Here is a 13984-nt window from a genome sequence, read left to right on the forward strand (position 1 = left end):
AAGGAGAGAGAGGGGAGTGAGGAAGGAGAGAGAGGAGCTTTATATTGTGTATTGTTGTGAACTAATCAAACAGTAAGCCCTGTAAGACTTGCTTATGATCTTGACGAAAAGAGGGACATGTTTAATCTACTTTCACTAAATATCAACTTTTTTAATGAAGTCTCCAAATATAAACTAGCTATACTTCACCCTTTTGTTTGCTAAAATAAATTAGGCTTAGAATCACGTCACTTGTTACTTGTCAGGCTGTGATCTATGTATACTTACAATGCCCTGCGAGATGTCTCCTGTGATGAGCTTGCAGAACCTGATCTTCTTCACATCCATGTGCTCCCAGTAGTAGTGCTCTTGCCACTCCTTGCAGCTCTCACACCCCTTCCCACTCATCACCTGTTGCCATTCAAAAATCAGAGAAGCAACATCGTCAGCCACCAGTTTTAAAACATCACTCCAACATCTGCAGTTGAAGATGAGCTCCTGGGACCTCATATTTACCCGAGACCTATTTGTAATCACCAAGTAATCGCCTGCAAAATGTGCGTCTCCTGTGATGGCCTGGATGGATGGGTGAAATGAACAGGGAAGCGCTGCTTTGCCGGGAGGAGCCTGCACGACCTCGCCGCCGGCCCGAACCCGCACGAGGACGCCATCGGCATCATCGGCAAGACGCTGTCGGCCTACGACGAGGACAACGCCATCCCCTGCTTCGGCTTCGGGGACAGTAAGCCACTCTGGAATGGTGTCCCTCTCGTAGTGAACTGCCTTACGATCAACTTAACTGGTGGCGATCTCATTCGTCTGCCTGCCGCCAGCGTCCACGCACGACCAGGGCGTCTTCAGCTTCTACGGGGACGGGCGGCCGTGCGCCGGCTTCCCGGAGGCGCTGCGGCGGTACCGCAAGCTCCACGAAGTCCGCCAAGGGGTCCCACCTGCTGGTGCACGTCGCGGGGAGGCAGAACTGCATCAGGTTGTTCAGAACCGCACGCTGCCGTCACCTCCTCGTCCGCGTTCACCAAGGACCAGCTGGTGGTCGCCGCCGACTGAGAGGCCGCCGTGGTGGAGGGCGACGGGGGAGAGGCCGCCATGGTGGAGGGCGACGTAGGAGAGGCCGCCGTGGTGGAGGGCGCCGGGGGAGAGGCCGCCGTGGTGGAGGGCGCCGGGGGAGAGGCCGCCGTGGTGGAGGGCGCCGGGGGAAAGGCCGCCGTGGCGAAGAGCGATGGAGGAGAGACCGCCGTGGTGGACGGCAACGGGGGAGAGCCCGCGGATGTCGACGGCGACGGAACAGACGCCGTTACGGTGGAGAGGGGCGGCGAGGGGGAGCGGGCGATGGCGTTGCTGACTGCCCCCGGGCCACGGAGGCGGACCACCACGGAGTCATAGACGGACTTGGCCTCCTCGGCAGTGTCGAAGGTGCCAAGCCAGACGCGCCGCCCCTGCTTCGGGTCACGGATCGAGCTTCCCCGCCACCGGATCTACAACGCCACCACCGGATCCGGCACTTGTGCCACCGGATGCGTCGAAAAATCGACGCTTTTTCTGCCACCGAGCGCTGGAGGTGAAGCGTGAGGCGAGGCAAGGTGAGGGAGGAGCGAGGCAAGGTGAGGGAGGAGAGGAGTGACTGCGGAGGTGGGAGGACTTGTTCGTGGTTAAGTAAAATGGAAAGGGCTTTTTTACAAATACGCCATCGCGTCACTTAAGGGAGTAGATAGCAGATGTAGATAGTATACAGATGCTCTTATCCCTCCTCTAAATCGCGCACCCGGATTGCCACGCCACGGCCAATCGCCTTCTCCTCGTCGCGGAAATGCTCGCCGTCTCCCTTTCTCCGGGCTCACCCCTCTCCTTCCTCCCCGTCCCGAACCCCCGCCAATTTGTCGTCTCCCCTCTCCGTCGCTACTGCCTCCACAAACACCACAAGCGCCGCCAATGCCGCGGTGGCAGTGGCCTACCACTCCACCTCTTCCACGTCGTCGCCGGGAGGCGAACGGGCATCGTGATCGACGTCGACGAGGTGAATGATATCGGCGACCGTGACCTTCCCGTGGACGTCTCATTTACTCGGAGGCTCCCGCCGGCGCTCACCCTCGTTGACGGCATTGCCGCACTGCGGCGGGCCGCCGAGGAGGTGAAGGCCAGCCCGCCTGCCGCCGAGAGCGGCGTGATCCGGTTCGAGGTGAGCGGGCGCAAGTTTGTGTTACTGAAACATAGGCTTAGGCGCGGTTGCTACCTGTAGTGTTCTTGGAACTTACTAGCCGATTCGGTCAAGAGCAGCGCTGCATTTTGATTGATTAGGAAGTTTGTGAGGTTGAAAGATTACACGTAGTATTCTCCCTAGTCCCTAACTACGTTTACCAGCATTGTGAACCTGGTCGATTTTCCTTCACCTCCATGATGCAGCAGACCTGGAGGAGAAGATTAATTGAACACACAAATGCTGCAGGTACTTGTTCCACCCAGTACGAAGGCGCTCAAATGGTTATGCTCTCAGTTTAGGAGATCATCATTGTTCCCTCAGTTCTACCTATCAAGGAAGCTAAGCTCCAATCCGTCAGTTCAACTTGAAATATCTGGTGTTGGTTCTGCACTTTGCTTGCATGGTTCCTCTTCTCAAGTAAAAGATGGATATGATATAATATCAAGGTGTCTCTCCCGTTCTCGTGCACAGATGCTTCCTTTCGCGAAGCATTAGACACTTTTTCTAACCAAATTAGACATTTTTGTTCCTGCAGATATATTTCAGTTGGTTCAGACTTGATGGGAGCTTATGGAGCAATTGGCATGAAGTATAACAAGGAACTATTGTCAATAGAGGAGAAAGCTGGTTCATTTTACTTCTTTATTCCTCAGGTAATAATCTGCGATTTTCCGTGGGTAGCAGAATTCTTATTAGCTTGGTGTGAGATACGCATTTCACGTAGAAGTCATTTGAAACTCAGCAGAAAAATCCTGCACTAGCAAGTTATGTGATATTATGTGTATGACTCATAGTAGCCGGGTTCGCGGGTCGAGGGTGCGATCCCTGACCCGGGGTCGATCGACCCGGATCGAGGGTCGGGGACGAGGGAGGGTTGAGCTGGGTCGCTGGACGGGTCACAACCATGATCGATGGGTCCTGATTCAAATCAGTATTCAGTTGAGGAATTGATGCTTACCAGTTACGAGGGCATAAGGGCGATCCGTCACTTGCGTGCCGGTGCCGGCTGTGGATTTGTTGCAGTATACGGCCTCTCCTGTCCCACTCCTTGTAGTTGTCAAACCAGCGAGATCAGACGAGCTAGAACACAGAGCGCGCGAGAGAGAGTTTTTCTGTCGCTAGACACTGCGACTGTTTTCTGTTATTTCATCGCCCTGTATTTCTGCGATTACAAAGGCCTTAACAAACTTGCTAACTAACTCCTGGCTAGTCCGCTCACGATTCGCACATCGCTGCGCCATCCCACAGCTGCGAGTCATGCGCTAAACCACCGGGAGAACAGATCAAAACAGAGGGAAAACAGGGACGTGTATTCAGCACTCCCTGAACCTGTCTACATGCGTGCCGTTGACAGTACCAACATGCACGCCTTATTACAACAGAAAATATGCAGTCTAACCTAGTGATGAGCTTAGCCTGGTTCGACACTCCTTCCATACACCGAACGAGATCGGCTACCCACTCGAGAATCCGACGCTGGAAGAGGGATATTGTGCTGGGCGGCTGAAAGCTTGGAGATGGATCCATGGCTGACTAGTTTGTTTTTTTAGAAACGGGACTAACTAGTTTGTTGGAGCTTTGCTAACGAAGGAATGAAGACGGTAGTGCGCAGAAGGCTTCATGTGAAGGAGAAAAAATTGTAGTTGAGAAAATCACGCCGTGTCAGTCGTCAGCTGACTTATGGCTGAGTTATGGACCCATAATTTTGTTGATGATGACAATCTAATGTAAAAGAGGAAAGTATCACGACATATCCTAATCTTTAGGGGAGGGAAAGACGGGGTCAGCAATATATCAACCCGGATTTTTTGACCCAGCTTTAACGGGGCCGCGTCCCGCGACCCAATATAGCGTCCCGAAGAAGAGTAGCCCTCTTTGACCCTCGATTTCAGCCCTCACGATCCTCGTCCCGCGACCCCGTTCCTCGACCCGATCGACCTGGATTTCTGGCAGCTATGGTACTATGATTAGATATTACTTGATCTCTTGTCCGTGATTAAAAGGTGGATGCTCAAGCACACTCACATGCCTGAATGCATCCCCTTCAGACCAAGACTACAATTGACAGAGGTCAGGATAAATCTGCGATCTGACAGAGTTCCTACTAAGGCCTACTCATGTGTGCAGAAGATGGGCAGGCTGAGCCTGTTAAGTATATTATATCTCCTCTACCTATCAGATCGGTCTTTTGGGATAGTTGGTTGACAGGAATATCTAACATGGTATCAGAACTGAGGTCTTGACTTCAAGTCTTAGTACCCGCATTTCCCCCAATCATTTATCCTCGTCCACGTCGGGCGTGGGGGGAGGTGTTGATCATTCCATATCCACGTCTGAAGAAAGGGAGGGGGGGGGGGGGGTTGTTAAGTATATCACATCTCCTTTTCCTATCATATCGATCTTTTGGGATAGTTGGTTGATAGGTGTTGAACCGGTATGGGCTGTCTGGCCCATCTCACTTAAGCCCACAAGGCCCAGTCCTTGTGTGACCTAGAAAGGGGTTCTCCCAGTCCCTCCCAGAGGTGCAGCCGCCACACACACAGACTCACCCGAGCAACCAGGTTCGGCTCTCCTCTCGTACTCTACATGGTATCAGAGGCCAGGTTCGGCGAGACGGACGGCGGCACCGGCCGGCGAGGCGGCGGGGTCCGATGGGGATCGACGGCGGCCCTGCACGCTGGAGAAGAGGCGGCTGTGCGCAGGCTCTGCGTGTGCACGAGGAGGAGAAGCGCCTGCGCGGGCGACAGGGCGCCGGCTGGTGCTGGTTCCTTCCTGCCACTTCCTGCCCTGGCTCTCTTATCTCTCTCTGTTCTGCTGTGTTTCTGGAGGTGGAAGGGAGAAGGAGAGAGGAGGAAGAGAAAGAAGGGCAGCTGCTGGAGTCTGCTGTTGTGGCCGCATCATGAGGTTGCAGCTGCTGTTGCTGGTGGTGGCGGTGCTACTGCTGATTGGTGTTGAGGGCTGCTGCTGCTCTGCTGATTGGAAAGAAGGAGGTGGAGAGAGGAGGCTGTTGCTCCCTGAAGCGAGTTTGCTTCTGCTGCTGCAGTTTGAGAAGGACAAGGGGGCTGCTGTAGCTGGTTGAGGAGGAGAAGAATTGCAGCTGCTGTCGTTTGAGGAGAAGGAGACTGGGAGCTGGGTGCTGCTGCTAGAGGAGAAGGTGCTGGTGGTGGTCTGCACTGCTGTGTCTTTGCTGCTGAAGCTGCTCGTTGCGGCTGAAGCTGCTTGCTGCTGCTGATTATCCCAACCAAAGATGAGTGAATCAAATGCTCTCACTGCGGCTTTCAAGAAGCTAGCTAAGATCCTTGCGGAGTCCAACTTTGGGGCCATCGTTCCTTGACAGGAAGTGGCTCAAAAGCTCGAAATGTCACCTTTGGACATGAAGCTAGAGGTGGCCACAAATTATTTGAGTTGGTCCCGGAGGGCATTGCTGGCTGTCGAACAGAAGGAACTTGATGGTCACTTATTGGGTGTGGTTGATGAACCCGGAGACAAGACTACCGCGGAGGGGAAGCGGTGGAAGGTCATAAACTCCGTGCTTGTTGGCTGGTTGTTGAACTCAGTGGTGCCCTCCATTGGACGCTCCGTGGAGGGATTATCCTCGTCTGCCGAGATATGGAAGACTCTATCCACCCAATACTTTGGCAAGGGTAATTTCATGCTAATTGCTCAGATTGAGGGGAAGATCAGCCGGCTGCGCCAAGGTGACAACATGTCAGTGATGGCATATGTGGCAGAGTTGCAGGCTCTATATGCGGAGCAGGATAACTGCGATCCTCTGGAACTCTATGATGTGGCTTGCATCGAGTCAGGGCGCAAGTGGATTACACGCAGGCGTGTGCTGAAACTGTTGGAAGGGCTTAGAGGTTGCTTCCATGGCAGGGCGGCATCCTTGTTGCACCAACCTCTCCTGCCAACTGTTGAGGAGACTATCGCAACAATGTCTCGAGAGGAGGTGAGGCTATCTCTTGAGCATGCAGACATGAAGGCTGTGTCGACTTCGACATTCATAGTCACTGAGCGCATGGAGTGGGGAGATCCCAACAAATGTCATATCTGTGGGGAGGTAGGTCACTGGAAGAGGGAATGTCCAACTCGTGGTAGAGGCAGGGGATATTACAGAGGGGAAACTGGCAGAGGCAGGCATGATAGAGGCAGAGGTGGATACCTAGGGACCTCAGGGGGGGGGGGGGTCAATTTTCTAGGGGCAGAGGTGGCCACTCAGGAAACTCAAGGCCCAGAGGGCACATATGGTAGTTGACGGGGACACTGCAAAGTCAAAGTGCGAGGAAGTTGATGAGGCTGCCTATGGAGACTTTACACATTGGGCCTCCATTGATGAAGGTAATCCGACAAAGGCATCTCTTACTCCTAATGTGGATGCTTCAGAGTGGGTCCTTGACTCTGGAGCATCTAAGCATGTTGCGGGTAATTCATGTGTGTTTTGAGTCTTACAATAAGCATCCTCCTACTCACAAGGGCACTATCCAAACTGCTGATGGTACAAATCAGCCTGTCGTAGGGGTTGGCACAGTCAAGTGCACTTCAACTATTTCGTTATCATCAGTCTTACATGTGCTAGCTTTTCCTGTCAATTTGGTCTCTTTCAGTGCTCTCATTGATCAAATAGACTGTCGTGTGATCCTTGACAAGTTCGGTTGCTTGATTCATGAGCGACTGACGAGCCAGACGGTTGGGACTGGCACCAGGCGTAGGGGGCTCTGGTACATGGACCATGAGGTGCAACCTGACTTGGTGTATGCTGTGACCATGGAGGACAAGGAGAAGCAGGTGATGATCCATCACATAACTGCGGGATGGGGATGTATCTTTTGATAAGATGAGTAGAATATTTCCGGATGTTATGTGTGGAATAGGCAAGGGCAAGTTGACATGTGATGCTTGCGAATATGCAAAACACACACGAGCCCCATATGTGAGTAAGGAGCTTAGGATCATATCTCCTTTTATGCTTATTCATTCGGATGTATGGACTAGCCCAGTAGCAGGGGCGGAGCTACAGGGTATGCCAGGTATGCCCCAGCATACCCTGAAATTACTGTAAGTTTACAGTAAAATAAAAATAAAACACTTGGATCAAGCCCATGTGGCCACAGGCCACGCCCACGCGGCCCATGCTAGCGATTGGAGAGGGGAGCCGAGTCCGACGCCAATTGGATCGAGGGCTCAAGGCACCACCGAGCCGCCGAGGCGCCGACGGTTCATCAGCAGCGTGCGCCTCATCATCTCATCCTCGTGCGACGCCGACGGTTCGAAAGTGACGCCCACACGGTCGCCACGGCCTCCTCCTCCTGACGGAGTGTTGCAGGGTTAGGGTCCGCCTGGCCCGTCTGAATCGTCTGATTGATCAGCCAGCCGCCTGGCTCGCACCGTTTGTCACTTCGGCGATCTTGGCGTTCAATAATCAGTACACGCAGGACTATTGGCCGCCTTCTGCGCTTGATTGTGGATTGATTGCTGTTGTTGCAATAGATATTACAGGTTCTCAGCCACACGGTCGCAGGACTATTGATCTTGGCGCGATCTCGGCGATCTTGGCGTTCAAATAAAAAGGCACAAAGTGTATGATTTGGTTTATGAGCTCCTCAAATTGGTATTGCTTCTACCAGTGGCAATAGCAAATGTTGGAAGGGTATTTTCTGCAATGGTTTTAGTGAAAACAAAGTTACGAAGTAAGATGGGAGATAGTCTTTTGGATGATTGTCTAGTCACTTTTATTGAACGGGATATTTTCTTTCAAGTTGATGAAGATGATATTATCAAGACATTTATGTCCCTTCGAAAGCGTCGAATAAAATAGTCACAAAAATAGCATTGTAAGTCTCTAGTTCGCATGTATACCGATATTTTAATTATTAGTATGATTTTTGAACTATTTATATTGTATTTAGTGGATGGTCTCATCTTAATCCATGACTTTAAGTCTTATCGTGTGTGAATTTTTTTTGACCGGCATACCCTAATCTAAAATCCTAGATTCGCCACTGCCCAGTAGTGTCAATGAATGGAAAGAAGTATTTTGCTACCTTTATTGACTGCTATTCTCGTATGACTTGGATTTACTTGATGCGTCACAAGGATGAGGTGTTTAGCTGTTTTCAAAACTTCCATGCACTTGTAAAGAACCAGTTTCAGGTGCAGGTCAAGGTGCTTAGGACTGACAACGGCACAGAGTATGTGAACAACAATTTTGGGGCTTTCATGGCTGACCAAGGGATTCTTCATCAAACTTCATGTCCGGACACACCCCCTTAGGATGGAGTGGCCGAAAGGAAGAATCGTCATATTCTTGAGGTTGCTCGGTCGTTGATGTTTACCATGAATGTGCCTAAGTTCTTGTGGGATGAAGCAGTTATGACAGCCACATACATGATCAACCGGACACCTTCCAGGATACTAGGCATGAAATCTCCGTTTGAGTTACTCGTTGGAGATAATAAGTTTGTTGTTCCCCCAAAGTTGTTTGGCAGTACCTGCTTTGTTCGTGATCACCGACCATCTATTGACAAGCTTGATCCTCGAGCAGTGAAGTGTGTCTTTCTGGGATACTCTCCTAGTCACCAGGGGTATAAATGTTGGTGTCCCTCTGAAAAACACAAGTTTGTAAGTATGGATGGTACCTTTAGGGAGTCTGAGCCATTCTATGGTGAGCCGATTGATCTCAGTCTGCTGTTTGCAGAGCTTGACCACCTACACCTTATGCATGATGGTCAAGAGGGGGAGAACGAGGTGTCTCATACTCATGGTGATTCGGTCGACATTAACACTGATAATGATGTGCAGGTTCAGGTCCAACCAATAGTGGGCACAGTTCCGGTTAGTACTCTCACTCATGATGATATGCAGGTTCATGGCGAACCAACTGTCGATACACTTCAGATTGGTGCTCTCCAGGTTCCTGTTCGGGATCGATGGCAGACGAATACCCTGGTGTACTCTCGACGGCAACCACAAGTGTAGGGGGAGCAGCAAGGCAGTGAGGCAAGAGCACAGGGGGAGCAGCAAGGCAGTGAGGCAAGCTCATCTGACACAGTGGAGCTGCCCATTGCCTTGCGAAAGGCTACACGTGAAGCAACAAGGAAGGGTGAAGTAGCAAGGAAGGCTCTACCAATGGATGATGCTTGTGATGACCTTGATATTGGAAATTTTTGTCTTATAAGGCCTTGTCACCCTCATAAAAGGCGTTTGTCGCCTCCCTTCAAACTGTGTCAATCCCAAAGGATTGGAAGGCTGCAAAGCAAGATCCAAAGTGGCGTGAAGCGATGATAGAAGAGTTGGAAGCACTGAGAAAAAAAAGACATGGGTGCTAACCACATTGCCGGCAGAAAAAAAAAGCAGTCAGTTGTAAGTGGATCTAGTGAAGCAGAATCCTGAGGGGAAGGTGGAACGGTACAAGGCCAGATTGGTCGCCAGAGGATATAGTCAAACTTATGGAATTGACTATGATCAAACGTTTGCGCCCGTGGCAAAGATGAACACAATTAGGATATTGGCCTCTTGTGCTGCAATCTTTGGGTGGAAGTTGCATCAATTAGATGTCAAGAATGCCTTCTTGCATGGTGAGTTGCAAGAAGAAGTGTACATGGAGATACCACCAGGTTTTGGTACTTCAGAGACCACGGGGAAGGTATGCAGGCTGAAGAAATCCTTGTATGGATTGAAGCAATCACCGAGGGCATGGTTTGATAGGTGTTGAACCGGTATGGCCCTGCCCATACAAGTTATCTCTTAGGGCCCATGCCCATGTAGTGGGACTGACCTAAAAAGGATGCTCCCAGCCATCCCGTTCCTAAGCCAGCCGCCACACAAAAAACACAGCTGCTGGAGGTACTCCTCTCTCCCTCTCGTACTCCTCTCTCCCTCCCGTTCCTACATGGTATCAGAGGCCAGGTCCGGCAAGGCCTGACGGACGGCGGCGCCGGCCGGCGTGGCTGCGGGGTTCGGTGGGGATCGGCGGCGGCCCTGCGCGCTGGAGAGGAGGCGGCTGTGCGCGGGCTGTGCGCGCGCGCGAGGAGGAGAAGCGGCTGCGCGGGCGACAGGGCGACGGCTGGTGCTGGTTCCTTCCTGCCCCGGCTCTCTTATCTCTCTCTGTTCTGCTGTGTTTCTGGAGGTGGAAGGGAGAAGGAGAGAGGAGGAAGCGAAAGAAGGGCAGCTGCTGGAGTCTGGGGTTGCAGCTGCTGCTGTTTGCCCGAGAAGGAGGTTCCAGTTGCTGGTGGTGGTGTGCACTACAGGGGAGACCGGGAGCTGGGTGCTGCTGCTAGAGGAGAAGGTGCTGGTGGTGGTCTGTTCCTGGAGCTGCTGCTGTGCTGTTAATGGAGCTATTGTTGTGCTGTTCCTGCTGCTGTGCATCTGAGTTGCTGTTTTTGCTGTTGTGTGTTGGTTCTGCTGTGGAGAAGAAGTGAGGCTGTGGTGCTGCTGGAACACCAAAGATGGCTGAACCAAATGCTCTCGTTGTTGCTTTCGAGAAGCTCGCTAAGATCCTCGCGGAGTCCAACTCCAACTCTGGGGCCATCGTTCCTCGACAGGAAGTGGCTCAGAAGCTCGAAATGTCACCCCTGGACATGAAGCTAGAGGGGGCCACAAATTATTTGAGCTGGTCCAGAAGGGCATTGCTGGCTGTGGAACAGAAGGAACTTGATGGGCACTTATTTGGTGCGGTTGATGAACCCGGAGACAAGACTACCGCGGTGGGAAAGCAGTGGAAGGTCATAAACTCTGTGCTTGTTGGCTGGTTGTTGAACTCAGTGGTGCCCTCCATTGGTCGCTCTGTGGAGGGACTATCCACGTCCGCCGAGATATGGAAGACTCTATCCACCCAATACTCAGGCAAGGGTAATTTCATGCTAATTGCTCAGATTGAGGGGAAGATCAGTCAGTTGCGCCAAGGCGATGACATGTCAGTGATGGCATATGTAGCAGAGCTGCAGGCTTTGTGGGCAGAGCAGGATAAATGTGATCCTCTGGAACTCTATGATGCGGCGTGCATCGAGTCAGGGCGCAAGTGGATTGCACGCAGGCGTGTGCTGAAACTGTTGGAAGGCCTCAGAGGTTGCTTTCATGGCAGGGGGGCTTCCCTGTTGCACCAACCTCTCCTGCCAACTATTGAGGACACTATTGCAGCAATGTCTCAAGAGGAGGTGAGGCTATCTCTTGAGCATGCAAACGTGAAGTTTGTGCCGGCTTCGACATTTGCAGTCACTGAGCGCATGGAGTGGGGAGATCCCAACACATGTCATATTTGTGGGGAGGTAGGTCATTGGAAGAGGGAATGTCCAACTCGTGGTAGAGGCAGGGGATACAACAGAGGGGGCACTGGCAGAGGCAGGTATGCTCGAGGCAGAGGTGGATACCCATGGAACTCAGGGGGTCAACTTTCTAGGGGCAGAGGTGGCTACTCAGGAAACTCAGGGGGCAGGGCGCATATGGTAGTTGAAGAGGACACTGGGACGTCACAGGGCAAGGGAGTTGATGAGGCTGCCTATGGAGACTTTGCTCACTTGGCCTCCACTGATGAAGGTAATTCGATGAAGGCATTTCTTACTCCTAATGAGGGTGCTTCAGAGTGGGTCTTAGACTCTGGAGCATCTAAGCATGTTGCGGGTAATTCCTGTGTGTTTGAGTCTTACCATAAGCATGCTCCTACTCACAAGGGCACTATACAAACTGCCGATGGTACCAATCAGCCTGTCGTAGGGGTTGGCACAGTCAAATGCACTTCAGCCATCTCCTTATCGTCAGTTTTGCATGTGCCAGCTTTTCCTGTCAATTTGGTCTCTTTCAGTGCTCTCATTGATCAAATAGACTGTCGTGTGATCCTTGACAAGTTCGGTTGCTTGATTCAGGAGCGACAGACGAGCCAGACGGTTGGGACTGGCACCAGGCGTAGGGGGCTATGGTACATGGACCAGGAGGTGCAACCGGACTTAGTGTGTGCTGCGACCATGGAGGACAAGGAGAAGCAGGCGATGATCCATCATTGTAGAATGGGTCATGTATCTTTTGATAAGATGAGTAGAATCTTTCCGGATGTTATGTGTGGAATAGGCAAGGGCAAGTTGACACGTGATGCTTGCGAATATGCAAAACACACACGAGCCTCATATGTGAGTAAGGGGCTTAGGAGCATATCTCCTTTTATGCTCATTCATTCGGATGTATGGACTAGCCCAGTAGTGTCAATGAATGGAAAGAAGTATTTTGTTACCTTCATTGACTGCTATTCTCGTATGACTTGGATTTACTTGATGCGTCACAAGGATGAGGTGTTTAGCTGTTTTCAGAACTTCCATGCTCTTGTAAAGAACCAGTTTCAGGTGCAGGTCAACGTGCTCAGGACTGACAATGGTACAGAGTATGTGAACAATATTTTTGGGGATTTCATGGCTAACCAAGGAATTCTTCATCAAACTTCATGTCCGGACACCCCACCTCAGAATGGAGTGGCCGAAAGGAAGAATCGTCATATTCTTGAGGTTGCTTGGTCATTAATGTTTACCATGAATGTGCCTAAGTTCTTATGGGATGAAGCAGTTATGACAGCCACGTACCTGATCAACCGGACACCTTCCAGGATATTAGGTATGAAATCTCCGTCTGAGTTGCTCATTGGAGATAATAAGTTTGTTGTTTCCCCAAAGTTGTTTGGCAGTACTTGCTTTGTTCGTGATCACCGACCATCTGTTGGAAAGCTTGATCCTCGGGCAGTGAAGTGTGTCTTCCTGGGATACTCTTCTAGTCAGCAGGGGTATAAATGTTGGTCTCCCTCTGAAAAACGCAGGTTCGTGAGTATGGATGTTACCTTCAGGGAGTCCGAGCCATTCTATGGTACGCCGACTGATCTCAGTCTGCTATTTGCAGAGCTTGACCACCTACATCATGTGCACGATGGTCAAGAGGGGGAGAAGGATGTGTCTCATACTCAGGGTGATTTTGTGGGCAATAACACTGCTAATGATGTGCAAGTTCAGGTCCAACCAATAGTGGGAACAATTCCGGTTAGTACTCTCACTGATGATGATGTGCAAGTTCAGGTCCAACCAATAGTGGGAACAATTCCGGTTAGTACTCTCACTGATGATGATGTGCACGTTCCTGTCGAGCCAACCGTCGATACACTTAAGATTGGTGCTCTTCGGGTTCCTGTTCGGGATCGATGGCAGACGAACACCCTAGTGTACTCTCGACGGCAACCACACGTGCAAGGGGAGCAACAAGGCAGTGAGGCAAGAGTGCAGGGGGAGCAACAAGGAAATGAGGCAAGAGTGCAGGGGGAGCAACAAGGAAATGAGGCAAGAGTGCAAGGGGAGCAGCAAGGCAATGAGGCAAGGGTGCAGGGGGAGCAGCAAGATAGTGAGACGAGCTCATCTGACACAGTGGAGTTGCCCATTGCATTGCGAAAGGCTACACGTGAAGCAGCAAGAAAGGGTGAAGTAGCAAGAAAGGCTCTACCGAAGGATGATGCTTGTGATGATCTTGATATTGGCAATTTTGTGTCTTATAAGGCTTTGTCACCCACATATAAGGCGTTTGTTGCCTTCCTTCAAACTGTGTCAATTCCAAAGGATTGGAAGGCTGCAAAGCAAGATTCGAGGTGGTGTGAAGCGATGATAGAAGAGTTGGAAGCACTAAGGAAAAACAAGACATGGGTGCTAACCACATCGCCAGCAGAAAAGAAAGCAGTGAGTTGTAAGTGGATCTATACAGTGAAGCAGAATCCTGAAGGGAAGGTGGAACGGTATAAGGCCAGATTGGTCGCCAGAGGATATAGTCAAACTT

At 51.3% G+C, this 13984-nt stretch overlaps 1 protein-coding gene and 1 pseudogene across 3 annotated transcripts in view; one reads left to right on the forward strand and one right to left on the reverse strand.

Moving 5' to 3' along the window:
* Window positions 1-895: 895 nt before the first annotated feature.
* LOC123405413 lies at window positions 896-1685 on the reverse strand (annotated as a pseudogene).
* A 47-nt stretch (window positions 1686-1732) lies between these two features.
* Window positions 1733-13984, forward strand: part of LOC123401275 (protein PHYLLO, chloroplastic) — a 44767-nt gene continuing 32515 nt past the window's right edge. For all 3 annotated transcript variants that reach the window (XM_045095043.1, XM_045095045.1, XM_045095046.1), the window contains exons 1-3: window positions 1733-2173; window positions 2441-2640; window positions 2730-2847. In XM_045095043.1, coding sequence (XP_044950978.1) covers window positions 1805-2173; window positions 2441-2640; window positions 2730-2847 — 687 coding nt within the window. In that variant the 5' untranslated portion in view covers window positions 1733-1804. The remainder of the gene's footprint in view (window positions 2174-2440; window positions 2641-2729; window positions 2848-13984) is intronic.

Source organism: Hordeum vulgare, chromosome 6H (genome assembly GCF_904849725.1).
Source record: "Hordeum vulgare subsp. vulgare chromosome 6H, MorexV3_pseudomolecules_assembly, whole genome shotgun sequence".
NCBI classification, from domain to species: Eukaryota; Viridiplantae; Streptophyta; class Magnoliopsida; order Poales; family Poaceae; genus Hordeum; species Hordeum vulgare.